The sequence below is a fragment of the Musa acuminata genome, chromosome BXJ1-5, assembly GCF_036884655.1.
Source record: "Musa acuminata AAA Group cultivar baxijiao chromosome BXJ1-5, Cavendish_Baxijiao_AAA, whole genome shotgun sequence".
Taxonomy (NCBI): Eukaryota; Viridiplantae; Streptophyta; class Magnoliopsida; order Zingiberales; family Musaceae; genus Musa; species Musa acuminata.
In genome coordinates, this window is record NC_088331.1 from 16,659,554 (window position 1) to 16,673,766 (window position 14,213).

Here is a 14,213-nt window from a genome sequence, read left to right on the forward strand (position 1 = left end):
TGTTTATGAGCAATGTATAATTTTATGTTTGATCGATGAATTTACTGTTTACTATCATCGATGTTATTGAGATGATCATCTCTATTGATCGTTGTCGACGAAGGGTCGTGTACCACCCCGCAGTCGCGCATCACGGTCGTCGCAGGCAGAGGTTCACTTGCGAGCAGTGGCGGCACCACGGGCATCCCGCACCGCCTGTGAACGTCGTGCCCGCGGAAGGCAACGACTGCAGCCCATGTGAAGGCGGCGGCTGCCCTCACGCATAGTGGTTGTTATTCTATTATCGAACTGTTTAGCATAAATTAAAGAAATTTGATGAATATTATTTGTAATTCATCTCCTTAAGTTTTATCTGACTTGTAGCTGCCAAAGTGGCCTTGGATGATAAACTTTTGTGATATGAATTACAATAAAGGTCTTATCATTTATAGGACATTTTGGATTGTATTTTATATTTTTGTATTGGTCCTGCAGCCACCAAAGTGACCTGGACTGGTAATTTATAAAATACATTATGAAATTAGTTCTAAATGATATTAAATAAAAATAATATTCATAATGACAGTATGAATTAGGATAAAGAAATTTAGTGAATATTATTTGTAATTTATCTTCCTAAGTTTTATCTGACCGGTAGCTACCAAAGTAGCCTGAGATGATAGACTTATGGGATATGAATTACAATAAAGTTCATATCATTCATGGGATATTTTAGACTGTATTTTATTTTTTTGTATTGGTCCTATTGCCACCAAAGTGACCTGGACCAATAATCTATAAAATACATTATGGAATTCATCCTAAATGACATTAAATAAAATAATATTCACGATGACACATATAATTATGAGATTTAGATAATCCCAAAGGAGAATATATTTCAAATAATTATGTGATGGGGTAGGATGATACTGTTTTGGATATTCTTGTAGTTTAGGGTTGTATACCCAAAGGTAACAACACTATTCCATAAGAATGATATTAGTCCTCCATAAGTGATTTTGAGTGAACACTAGATATATGTCAATAATTCACCCAAAGGTGAAATATAGATTATATCAATAGTTCATCATATTTTGGAAACTCAAAGCATTAATGTTATATTATTACTATGGCACTTCCTTTATTGTGTTTCTGTAAATGTCTCTATACTTTCTGAAATAAATGGCTTGAGCATATACAAGTTGTATTGAGTAAGTGAGACCTTGATCATATTAATTGAACAGAACACAAACTTAATTACAGAAAGTTCTGTGAAATAAATAATTGAGGTGACTGATCAAGAAAGGTATGAAAGACTCAATTTTAAATTTTATGATATTTAGACTTCAGTACAGTTTACAACTAGCGCATGAGAATATCTAAGGATCAATTTAAATTATCTGATAAGTCATTAGTTGATACTTTACTATGATAGTATTTGAGGAATTTAATATTATATCCTCAAAATAAATGATAAAGCTGTAAGCTCAAGACTCATAATATTTTGAGTACTACTCAAGGAGTAGGTAACACTAAAATAAGGATGAAGCGTAATTCCACCTGAGTTTATAATTATTATATAAACTCATAAAAGAATATCTTCACAATAAAGTGTTACTTTTGTAGCAAATAAAGTTATGTGAAGAAGAAATATATTATAAGATTTGATTTGAAATGAAAAAGGTATAATTATAACCTTTGTATGGTTCAAATCAAATATTACGGATATTATTGATGGATTAATTTAATAATTCATCATATGTTACCAATAATAGATATTTTTATTAAAATAAGAAAAAAAATAAGAGGGATAAAACCAAAAAAGAATGAGATATTTATCAATGTAGGGAATCGTCTTAAAGTAAAAGCGATATTAGTTTGTATTTATTACTTATATCTATAGATGATTCAATTTGATAAATCTTGAGGATTCATGCTTCTTATAATTCTGGGAATTTGAGTTCTTTACCTAGAATTATTAAAATATTATTTCCCTTTTGGTGGTTATAAACTTATTGTGATTCAAGAAAATTAACATTTGAATTCTGTATAATAGTCTATGCAGAATTAATATGAATCATAAGTTTACAATGATCCTATAATTAAATATTGAAGTGAAATATAGTTTTATAAACTCCTTGAGGTTATGTTTATCACTCTATGCTTTTGTCTCATTAAAGAGAGACATTTTATCATCGTATAAATAATATATTGAGATATGATTATATATATCTAATTCATGTAAAGTCTATGATTGTTTACACTCTTGAAGTGTATATAAATGAAGTTGATAAACAATTAGATAGAAAAGTCAAAATCATCATATCTGACAAAGTTGATAAATTTTATGGTATTTATGATGAACCTAATTCTTTTGCTAGATTCTTAGAAAAATAAGGTATATGATTTATCAGATGTGTTACAGCAGAATATGATTGCTAAAAGATGTCATCGTACCTTATAGATATGGTTAAGAGCAATGATAAGTTATTATTTTGTATCTAAATCAATGTGAGAAGAAGCTCCGGACAACTATGTATATCTTGAATGGTGTTCCTAGTAAGTAAATTACATGACTTCTTTTAAGTTATGAAATAATAGGAAACTGAACTTAAGATATTTATATATTTGAGATTGTCCTATGGAGATAAGGATCTTCAACTTACATAAAAGAAAATTAAATTTAATAATTATTTCTGAATATTTTATTATCTATTCAGAAAAGTTTAAAAGGGGTACATATTTTATTGATCTAATCATAGTACGAGGACAATTAAATTTGGTAACATAAGATTCCTATAAAATAGCAAATCAATGGGAGTGAAAATCTCGAAATTTAATTTTGATATAAATGAGATACAAGTTAATACTCCTTTATTATTCGAGAGATTATTGTTACTCAAATTATTAAATGATTTGATGAAAATGAACAACAAAATAACATTATTAAACTCTTACATTATATTGATATCGTTGTTAATGGTCTTGTAGAATAACCATAATTGATAACTTTGAGAATATCTCAAAGGGGAAGGAATCATGTCATTTATGGTTATTATGTTGTATATCTACAAGAATTATATTATGATATAGGAATCAGAATGGATCCCTTATTTTTATCACGGGTCATGAAAAGTAATGATTCTGAAAAGTAATATGATGCAATAAAAGAAGAGTTAAAATTAATAACCAGAATGGTGTCTGATAAATTTATCGAATTGTCCAATAATTATAAAAGAGTCTATTATATAAATGTGACTCAAAGAACAATGTCAAACGATATAATGGTCAGACTTGTGGTTAAAAGTTTTACTCATAAAGAATGTATCGATCATAATGAGATTTTTAATGAACTCGTTAAGAATCATCATGACATTAATGATTCATTATGAGTTTAAATTATATCATAATGATATGAAAATATTTTTTTTAAAGATCTAGCTTTATATGGGTTACTCTAAATGATTTACAAAGAAAATGAAAAAAATATAAAGTTTGATATGCAAATTCAGGAATCCATTTATGACCTTAAACAAGCTAAGATAATGATATATAAAGGTTCTTAATATCATTATTTCAGATTTAAGGTAAATACTATAATCAGTATTTATATCAGTAGCGCAAGTTTATTATATTGGTCTTATATATGGATAATATTTTGCCTTACTAATAGTGATCTTGATTTATTATACTAAATCAAGAATTTGTCACTAAAAGTTTTAATATGGTTGATATGAATGAGACATCTTATATTATTAACATTGAGTAATTCAAGGATATAACTCAATGATTATGAAGATTGTCTTAGAAAGTATATATCAACCGAGTCTTGAAATGATTTTAATATATAGCTTTGTTCAATCAATCATAAAAGCAAAATTTTAGTCAATAGTAAATGCTTGAAAATGACTTGAAAAGGATAAGACAAAGAAGATATTCTTTGTATATGCGTAGTTGGAAGTTTATGCTCAAGCCTGTGTTAGAAAAGATATCAGTTTTTACAATTAAAATGTTGGGTATATATTGAAATCACCCAGAAGTAAAAATATTAAAGGACTACAGAGAAAGTAATAAGATATCCGGAAGGGATAAAAGATTATATGCTCACATGTATGAAATTATATCAGCTTGAAATAATGGTATTTTTTAGATGCTGATTATATAAATTGCCTCGATAATAGGAAGTCCACCTTACGGTTAATATCTATGTAATTAGAGAGACAATTTATTATTATTAATAATAGAAGTTGATTTTGTGGCATGTTTTGAGGCCACTAATCAAATTTTTTATTGCAAAATTTTTATCTCAGGACTTGGTGTAGTCAGACTCAATTACCAAGTAGTTGAAGATATTTTATGACATTGTAGTAGTTTTCTTCTCTAAGAATGACAAGTACTATTGCATCTATATGCATTATGGTATAAAGTACTTGATGGTTAGAGAAGATGAGTCCAGAAATATCTAATGTCAATTAATTACATGAGTTCCACTGTATTGATTGTTGATCCATTCACTTAGGACTTACGGTCTAAAGTATTTTGAAAGAACATGTTCTTATGATTGGGTTTGTGAGCAACCCATAAAGGATATGGTGATGTATGTTTGAGTGGATATTATAATTGACATTCTTACTTACGTACTTAAAGTTATTTGTTTCTACTATCTTGTTCACAATTATGTATGTACATATTATGGTTGAATGTGATGACAGGATTGTCTTGACAAGACAAATTATAGAGGTTATTTTTGGACTGCATTAGGAAAGGCTAACAGTATTGTGGTATATAGAAGGAAGTGTGACACTGATGGCATACAACCGCTATGACTCATATTGTTAGTCAGACTTAATGTAGTATTATTATTATTATTGGATTTATTGGCCTATTTTCTAAAATTCATGCGCGTGTATATAGTTTTTCCAAAAATTTCAGAATCCAATTGAGTCAAATTATTTTTTTAAAAATAAATTTTGTTTATTTATTTTTGATTTTTAAGTCTTTTTGTATCTTATCAATTATTGGGCCAAGTGGGAGAATGTTAGATTATGTGGTCCTATTTAATTAGGTAAGATATATTATAGATATTATTAGATTCTGATTATGGTTATTGGCCAATAGAAAAGAAGTTCATATTAAAGTAGGATTCCTTAGGAGATAACCTTGATGGGAGGAACTCTCCTAATAACTTATCCTAGACCCTCTGCTCTCGCCTATAAATAGACAGGATCTCTAGAGGCTAAGGGGGCATCTGATAGACAGGACCTCTAGGGGTTAAGTGTGCATCTGAGTAGTACATCATTGAGTGCATCAGTGTGCTTCTGAGTAGCATCTCAGCAATTGAGAGATTGATTTTTCTCTCAATCTCCCTCTTCCATAATCCCCTAATCCATCAATCTAGATGGTTCTATCTAGGATCTAGTTCTCCTTGCAAATCCTTGCAGATTGATATTTCAGATCTGAAGATGAAGTACTTGTAGATCAGATAAAGTTTATTTTTCTGAACAACAAGAAAAAGGTACGCATCATAATATTGTTAGATCCAATTTATTTGATTTCAATTTTGGCATAAAAAATTTTCCGCACAGATAGCATGATTACAGATTTTATGCTAACACTTTGATGTTTTAGTTGCTAAATTGTGTGTCTCCATCGGTATTGGAATCATTTTTTTCGCTTTATACAATCTGCCTGAGATGGAATAAAGTTTTAGTCTGCAGTATGGTTATATATCTAAAGTTTTCTTTTACAGGAGTCATCATCCTTTGCTGCAAAGATGCAGGGAGCTGTTCTGGTTGCCATAGCTGCCTCAATTGGTAATTTGCTGCAGGGATGGGACAACGCTACCATTGCAGGCATGTCGTAAGTGATATGTATATATGTATATATATTATATATATATATGTGATATGTGTATATATATATATATATGTGTGTGTATTTATTTATTTATAACTGATGTATTGCATTTTTATCATCATTGCTACGACCTAGTCTAAAGTCAAGAAAATTATTATGTTTAACATGATATCTATAACTAGAATTAAAATATTTGATCATCTTTTTATCAGTCCGGGTCCTCATTAGGATTGTGGTTGATAGCTCATTAATTGTCACTGCCAATGAATAAAGCTTCAGTTTCATCTGATTGTGCAATCCTTTCATTTCATATTAGATCCAGAGAAATCTCGATATTGTATTGCTCTGTCTCTTTTTCTATACCAGATTGCTGCTTTGTTTTGTAGAGGCATATGAAATATGATACAAATTCTTATCTTTGTAAATATTTTCTTCAGGAGCTGTTCTATACATTAAAAAGGAATTTAAATTGGAGAGTGAGCCCACTATAGAGGGTCTAATAGTAGCCATGTCACTTATTGGTGCTACTATTATCACAACATTCTCTGGAGCAGTATCAGACTTGGTTGGTAGGCGACCCCTTCTGATTATTTCATCAGTCCTGTACTTTGTCAGTGGTTTGATAATGTTATGGTCTCCGAATGTTTATGTCTTGCTCTTGGCAAGGCTTATTGATGGATTTGGCATTGGTCTTGCTGTCACACTTGTGCCTGTATATATTTCTGAGACAGCTCCATCAGAGATAAGGGGATTGTTAAATACGCTTCCACAGTTCAGTGGCTCTGGAGGCATGTTTCTGTCATACTGTATGGTTTTTGGAATGTCACTAATGGCAAATCCAGCTTGGAGAGTGATGCTTGGTGTACTCTCTATTCCTTCCCTTTTATATTTCTTATTGACAATTTTCTGTTTGCCGGAATCTCCAAGGTGGCTTGTAAGCAAAGGGAAAATGCTCGAGGCAAAATTGGTTTTACAAAGATTGCATGGAAGGGAGGATGTTTCAGGTTTGTGGCAGCAGGAATTTGTCACTGTACTTGTTTGTTGCAGAGGCCTTTTGCATTTCCTAATTACTAAAATATGCATGTGACAAATAAGTACTTTCTGTTTATTAAAACTTCACAATTGTTTCGTTAACTAAGTCTATCTGTTTTCTTTTTCCAGTCCCCAGCATTGCACAGGCATGTGTATCCTCTTAAGCAACTAGAATGTACTTTAAAGGCAATCCGTAATCAACTGAATAATGGCGGGGGATAAATCCACTTGAGCAAGATAACCAAACTTTTGCTATCATGTTTATGGGAAAACAGTTGCTTTGAAAGTGTTTGTGGGCCACATGAGACCACCAAGTATAACTTTTTGGTATTCATGTAATTATATATCTTAGATATAAAGTAGAAATGACTAAAGACGAAATAAATTTAGTTGCTTTCCTGGACTCTAAAAAAGTTGGGATCAAACTTAGATATAGTATCTCATAAGTTAGAGTTCCTAAATGAGTTGTGAATGTTTCCAGAATCAAAGTCCTCTTATATTTGGAGTATTATTTTCTGGTTTTAAGTAGCACAATAGTAGCAAGGAATGATTGATTGTTTCTAGATTTCTTTCTAGTACAAATCATGTTTTGGTAGATATCTAACTCCAAAGATATGTTTGTAATTTACAATATTGATGATTTTATTGCTTAGTGTCATTTCTGTTTTTTTTCTTACAAAGGATAAATAGCGAAGGCAGGATTTGAGCCCAGAATCTTGCGATGAACTATCAAGATCTTTACTAGCTAAGTTTGTTGACACCTTCAACAAAAATCTAGCTGTCATTTCTGTCTCTATGTTACATGTTACCTGTATTGCTTTCTTTACTCATGAATGTTAACAGTAAATAGGTCATGCAGACAAAAAAGGTATGTTGTACATAATCTTACACAATATGACAGAAAAAGTTAGCATCTTTTTTTTTTCTTCTTTTTGGTTTGAACCACTCATCCACTCATCCAGTTGGCTTTAACTAAAGTTTGTCATTAGAACCATGATAAAAAGAAATCCTTTGGCTCAATTTTCTAGTTGTTATATTCTTTGTTGATATTTTTTAGTACCAACATTTTTATGACCTGGTTGGGTTAGCTTTATTGGTACACATTTTTATGCATGCTCAATACGGTACTTCTTAAACATTGTTTTTGCAACTTAATTATTCTTAAAATTCATGTGACTTTTGTATTTGTGATATTTATAGGAAGTTGTTAATGAACCTTGCAAATAACCGAAAGGATTAAATATTATGATCTATTCTTTTTCTTCAATATGTCATTAATTGTTGACAAGTCAGTTAATTTTGAACTCTAAAACATCCAAAATTATTTAACTTGATGAATACTCATCACATTGTTCTTTTCTTTTTGTGCTATTAAATTTGCCTTCATGGTGTTTTAGTCAAACAAAATAAAGTTTTAAAGAAGTTGGAGACATGATTTGCTTATTTCTTTTCCTTTCAAGTACACAGGAGAAATGGCCCTTCTTGTTGAGGGCTTGGGAGTAGGTGGTGAGACATCCATTGAGGAGTACATAATTGGCCCTGCTAATGAGCTCCCTGATGACCAGGGAGCAACTGCTGATACTGAACAGATCACATTGTATGGGCCAGAAGAGGGTCTTTCCTGGGTTGCACGACCTGTGAAAGGACAAAGCATCCTCGGAAGTGCCTTCACCCTTTTATCTCGCCATGGTAGCATGGAGATGCAGAGTAGTGTACCACTAATGGATCCATTGGTGACCTTATTTGGAAGTGTCCATGAGAAACTACCTGAAATGGGCAGCTTGCGAAGCACAATGTTCCCTAATTTTGGAAGCATGTTTAGTGTAGCAGAACAGCAACTAAAAAATGATCAGTGGGATGAGGAGAGTCTTCAACAGGGTAGTGAAGACTATGCGGCTGATGCTGGAGGAGGTGAGTCTGATGACAATGTTCGAAGTCCATTACTCTCTCGTCAGACAACAAGCTTGGAAGGGAAGGATATAGCCCCACCACATGAGAGTTCTTTAAGTTTGAGACAAACTAGTAGTCCTATCCATGATAACACCAGAGAGGCAGTTGGTAGCATGGGTATTGGTGGGGGATGGCAATTGGCTTGGAAATGGTCTGAGAGAGAAAGTGAAGATGGGAAGAAGGAAGAAGGTTTCAAAAGAATTTATCTACACCAAGAAGCTGTCCCTGAGTCACACAGAGGTTCTCGGGTTTTGCTACAAGGAGGTGAAGCCCCAGAAGGCAGTGCATTTGTCCAGGCTGCAGCATTGGTGAGCCAGCCTGCTCTTTTTTCTAAGGAGCTTATGGACCAGCATCCAGTTGGACCAGCAATGGTTCATCCATCAGAAACAGCCGGTAAAGGCCCAAGGTGGTCCGATCTATTTGAACCAGGAGTAAGACGCGCTTTGTTTGTTGGAATTGGAATCCAGATCCTTCAGCAGGTAAGTCTACATGTTAAGAAATGATAATTAAATTCTGGTTGAGACCAGTAAGATTTTGAATATTTGAGTGTTGGACATCTTTGTTAATTACTCCAAAGCTTTCATTTGGTTTAAGTAGCTGGGAAGGTTTTTCTTCTTGTACCATGTAATGGGCACCAGGCAACCTCTATGAGTAACCTTCTGTTAGCTATCATGATTTTTACATTACTATAATAGATTTTAAATTTTCTAGTGAGCCTGTTCTTCCAGTTTAACTTGTCAGCATGAGCTAATTCAGAGCCCTGCTCTGTATTTGTCATCTTTTTCTATCATACCCTTTTAGTATGCAAAATTCGATGCAGTATGCTTTGTTTTACACATTCATAAACTCCTGAATAACTAGATAACTATGTACGTAATTCACCTACTCCTATTTATAAGTTTGTCTCCACTTGTTACCAATTATCCTTCTATCATTTGACATGATGACGAGAAACTTTTGATAATTTGTTGTATTTGTGGTTGTGTTAATTTTGGAAAGAAATAAAGAAGTTCATGCTATATCATACATCTGCCAGTGTTTGTTTTTGGCTTGTATTTACTACTCAGCACTAGTTTCTAGTGACTTGACATGCAGATAAAACTATACCAATCCTGCAAATGTGAAGATCTTATGTACGGTGTACCCTTGGCATTATTTGATGAAAAAAAATGAATTTGCATGGTGAATTTGTTATCTGATCATCCACTTGCTAAACAATCATTGCTATTATAATTATTTGTGTTAGGTCATTTATATTGTTTGAATTTTTTTCCTTGCAAACGAAGACTGAGCCTTGATGAAAGAAACTGGAATTTTCATACTGGACAGTCACAATTCTCTTCCTATTATTACTAATTTTTTGTTTCACGCCTTAAATTCACCTTTAATATGATTGGAACACTAATTTGTAGGCTTTATTGAATTGAGGGGAACTTATGTTAACATCTGGTTTTCTTTGATGAATGATCAAGACAAGAATTTATTATGTTTAAAGTATAAATAGTCTGAGCAGAAAAAAGATATATTCCAAAAGATTAAAGAAAAAAATTAGTTAAGGAGTTTGTCCTTCTAACTTGTAATATTGGAAAATGAGGTTCTGAGATTGCCTTCATTGGAAAAAAAAGTTCCAAATTGATCTATAATACAGTTCTGCATTTACATACACCATTGGGTGAGACCTTTTTCTTTTTAGCAGTAGATATTCCAGGGTTTACTAGGTATTATCTTTTGATGTCTGGCTGGTCTGCTTTAAGGCCTTAAAGACATGATATTGCATAGTGGATCAGATAATGGAAAGAATGCTTCTTGATAAACATTAGACTTCTTGTAGATACTTTAATAAGTATAATAAGATACTTCACTCTTCTTAGACAAGCTATATCAGAGCACCACTCCTAGGTTTGGTTATTTACATTTCTTGTGGTATTGAGAGCAAGGTTTTCAATTTCGGTCTGTATCGGTGTATCGAGCCCTACTCGGTATGGTACGTATTAAGGTGAATTGTGACCACCCCATCAAGATCCGGAATTTAGTATATCATCACTGCAAATTGCAACATGTACAAATACCACTAATTTGTTATCCAGAAGATTTTCGTCTTTGCTATTTTTTTTAGGATACATCGTTATTCTAATACCGCTTCTCTGCTATGCAGTTTTCTGGGATAAGTGGGGTTCTCTACTACACTCCTCAGATACTTGAGCAAGCTGGTGTTGAAGTACTACTTTCTAATATTGGCATTAGTTCAGATTCAGCATCTATCCTTATTAGTGCTGTCACGACATTGTTAATGCTTCCTAGTATTGGTGTTGCTATGAGGCTCATGGATATCTCAGGGAGAAGGTCATTTCGCTTCTTGTTTATCAGTTTGTCCATCCCTTTTTTATTTGCATGATTTCACTGTTCCCTTAAAAGTCCTTGTATTATTTGCATATGTCATGAACCAAGGATTTTAATTTCGAATAATACCGCCTGTACCAGGCGGTACATACCAGTCTGTCCGCCAGCAGACCAGTATGCGGACCACCCGCTATCGGGTGGTACCATCGATTGGGGCTGCTTTTGCCCCATTACCACCCTAAATCGGTTGGTGACGATCAATTTCGACTATCGCCGCCCACTATCGGGTGGTATTAGCCGAGGGAGAGCTAAGGGAGAAGAAAGAAGAGGGAGAAGAGAAGGTAGAACTTGGAGATCCGCATCGCTCTCCCTCAACGATCCTGATCCCTCGTCGCCCTCCCTCGTCGGACATTGCAAATGAGATGTCGCCTCCTCATCTGAGGCGACGAGGCCTTGACGTCATCGGCGACTTCTCCTTATCCGCTCAGGGAGAAGAAGACTCGGTGATGTCGCGGGCAGCCGCCTTGTCGCCCTTTTTTGCCCGGGGAGAAGGAAACATTGGTTTCTTCTCCCCACGCAGGCAGAAAAAAGAGGCGACGTCACCTATTTTTGAACTTATATATATATATATATATATATATCGAGCGGTACACCCCTGGTATATCGCCCGGTACAAAATTACGATCCTTGTCATGAACAAACAGACAATGGCCACTTTGTAACTTCTTTTCCAATTTTGCAGGTTTCTTCTGCTGTCTACCATCCCCATCTTAATAGCATCACTGGTTGTCTTGGTTGTGGCCAACCTTGTGGAGCTGGGCAATGTGGTTCATGCAGTGCTCTCCACAGTCAGTGTCATTGTATACTTCTGCTGCTTTGTCATGGGTTTTGGACCAATCCCAAATATCCTCTGCTCGGAAATCTTCCCAACTCGGGTCCGTGGTGTCTGCATAGCTATCTGTGCACTTATATTCTGGATCGGAGATATCATAGTCACCTACACCCTACCTGTGATGTTGAACACAATTGGCCTTGCTGGCGTGTTTGCAATTTACTTAGTAGTCTGTATCATAGCTTTTGTGTTCGTGTTTCTAAAGGTTCCCGAAACAAAAGGCATGCCTCTGGAGGTTATTGCAGAGTTCTTTGCTGTTGGCACAAAACAAGCTGCTCCACAAAATTGATGACATTTAACTTGGCATTTCAAACACGGACATCCCAGCCATCATCTTGCATCTCTGCAAGTTAATTACAGTTCATTTGAGCATTAAGTGAGTGATTAAGACAGATGAAATAGAAAGAGACAGTAAAACCGGAAGAATGGAATTTTAGGTGTCACCGAGAAGTTGCTGGATTTGGTGCATCGTGTTTCATCTGGCGATGAGGAGATTCCAGATTTAGGAATTGAATTCCTGTTATTTCTTTGGCATTATTATCTTTCACTTGGGTATATTTTCTTGGCTTTCTATGTCAACTGTGATTGGATGGAATTGTTACCGCTCAAACTTGTATGAAATCCTAAACCTCAGGGAGTAGATTCATGTATGGAATCTTTCAATCACATGTATGACTGTTATTGGCATTGCTCCATGATGTGAAGGAAATATCAGTGTTTGCCTTCCAAAGGATCTGATTTGTGAACCAAACTAGTTCGACCTCCGGTACACAGTTTTAAAACCAATCCGACCAACGGATCCGATCCGGATTTAATAACTATGATGGTAAGTCTCGAAACAAAGAAGAAAAAGTAGGTTTACCGACGTGTCAATTGTTATTAGATATGAAATATTTTCTCTTTTGTCATATTTTCATAACGACATTGTAACAACATAACACTGTTAAGCCATTTGACTTTTTTTTTTTTGGTCTCTTTTAGCTTAGCTTTTTAATATGTATTTAGAGAAGGAGTTTTAAGTGAAAGTACAATTGTGAGATGCTTTAAATGTTTGGTAAGTAATAAGTTAAAATTTTATTTAAATATGTATTTACATAAATGTTGTTTGATAAAATTATATTTAAAAAATATTTCGAATATCATGTGATAAATTTACCCTTTTAATATTTTTAATCTTTATTCAAAAGTATATGTATTATATTATATATATATATATATATATATATATATATACTCTTATAAAAAATTTCATGTAGCCCATATACATAATAAAAAAAAAATATAATCATACAATTGAATATAAAATAATATTTTAAAAAAAATAAATAAATTTTTATCTTATAGAAAATATAAATTCAAAGAATGAAACCGATAAGAGAAAGTGAGAGAAAATAAGAATTATGATTTCTATCACATAATGACAATTCTAATGATTTTAGTGAATATCATAATTCTATCTTAAGACAAGACAGCATGGGCCATTTGCACTGTGGTATCTAAGTCAAACGTGATTTGAAAAAAAAATTATCAAATACCAATTGATAATTGAAATAAATATTGAATTATAACACACATCTCTAATGTGTTCTCAGATAATAAGATTAATATTAGAAGAATGACTAATTGTTTGCTGTTTCTGAGTTCCTAACAAGAAAAGAAAAAAAGAAGACAGTGGTGCAGGAAATTGTATCGCGACTTTACGCTTATATACAATGAAAAGTCAAGGTCTTGTATTCTTTCAGATTTAAGGTGACTTGTGGCAGAGCGATACCGAATACCATGATTGATGAGCATTACTCTTAAACTCCATGCATATAATAAATTTAATTTACGGTGTGAAACCGGTAAAGATGAGATTGTAATTTGCAATCAATAATAATAGCTTCAACCTGGTTACAAATTAAAATCGATTCAACAATCATTAAGGAAATACTGAGAAAGATCCACCGTGGATCAGACCATATCATTATGTGTATCACAGGTCCTCCTAACGCAATCGAGTTTTTTTCGTTATCTTATATTGATTTTGTGAATATAATTAAACAGATAATTAAATTACAAAAAGGATAGGATAAATAAATCTGTTGCTTTCCTTTAGTGTTACTGTTTCTTTGCCCATATGAAGCATGACATCTTAGTAGACTTTATTTTTGGTAAAAAC

At 33.2% G+C, this 14,213-nt stretch overlaps 1 protein-coding gene across 3 annotated transcripts; it reads left to right on the forward strand.

The window, feature by feature from the left end:
- The first annotated feature begins 5,647 nt into the window (after positions 1-5,647).
- Positions 5,648-12,702, forward strand: LOC135673870 (monosaccharide-sensing protein 2-like). 3 transcript variants are annotated; one of them, XM_065183262.1, is made up of 5 exons: positions 5,648-5,834; positions 6,276-6,842; positions 8,338-9,299; positions 10,976-11,163; positions 11,903-12,702. In XM_065183262.1, the coding sequence occupies exons 1-5, from the start codon at positions 5,756-5,758 to the stop codon at positions 12,339-12,341; spliced, it is 2,235 nt and encodes a 744-aa protein (XP_065039334.1). In that variant the 5' UTR covers positions 5,648-5,755; the 3' UTR covers positions 12,342-12,702. The 3 variants fall into 3 exon arrangements, with proteins under 3 accessions (XP_065039334.1, XP_065039335.1, XP_065039336.1); XM_065183264.1 differs by having other exon boundaries at positions 5,713-5,841; XM_065183263.1 differs by lacking the exon at positions 10,976-11,163 and having other exon boundaries at positions 5,649-5,834.
- Positions 12,703-14,213: the final 1,511 nt, after the last annotated feature.

Bases quoted from the DNA above. Each gene is read 5' to 3' on its own strand.
- LOC135673870 (XM_065183262.1), top strand. From the start codon at position 5,756: ATGCAGGGAGCTGTTCTGGTTGCCATAGCTGCCTCAATTGGTAATTTG. The intron at 6,843-8,337 runs GTTTGTGGCAGC...TCAAGTACACAG, and splicing joins TGGAAGGGAGGATGTTTCAG to GAGAAATGGCCCTTCTTGTT. The intron at 11,164-11,902 runs GTCATTTCGCTT...CCAATTTTGCAG, and splicing joins ATGGATATCTCAGGGAGAAG to GTTTCTTCTGCTGTCTACCA.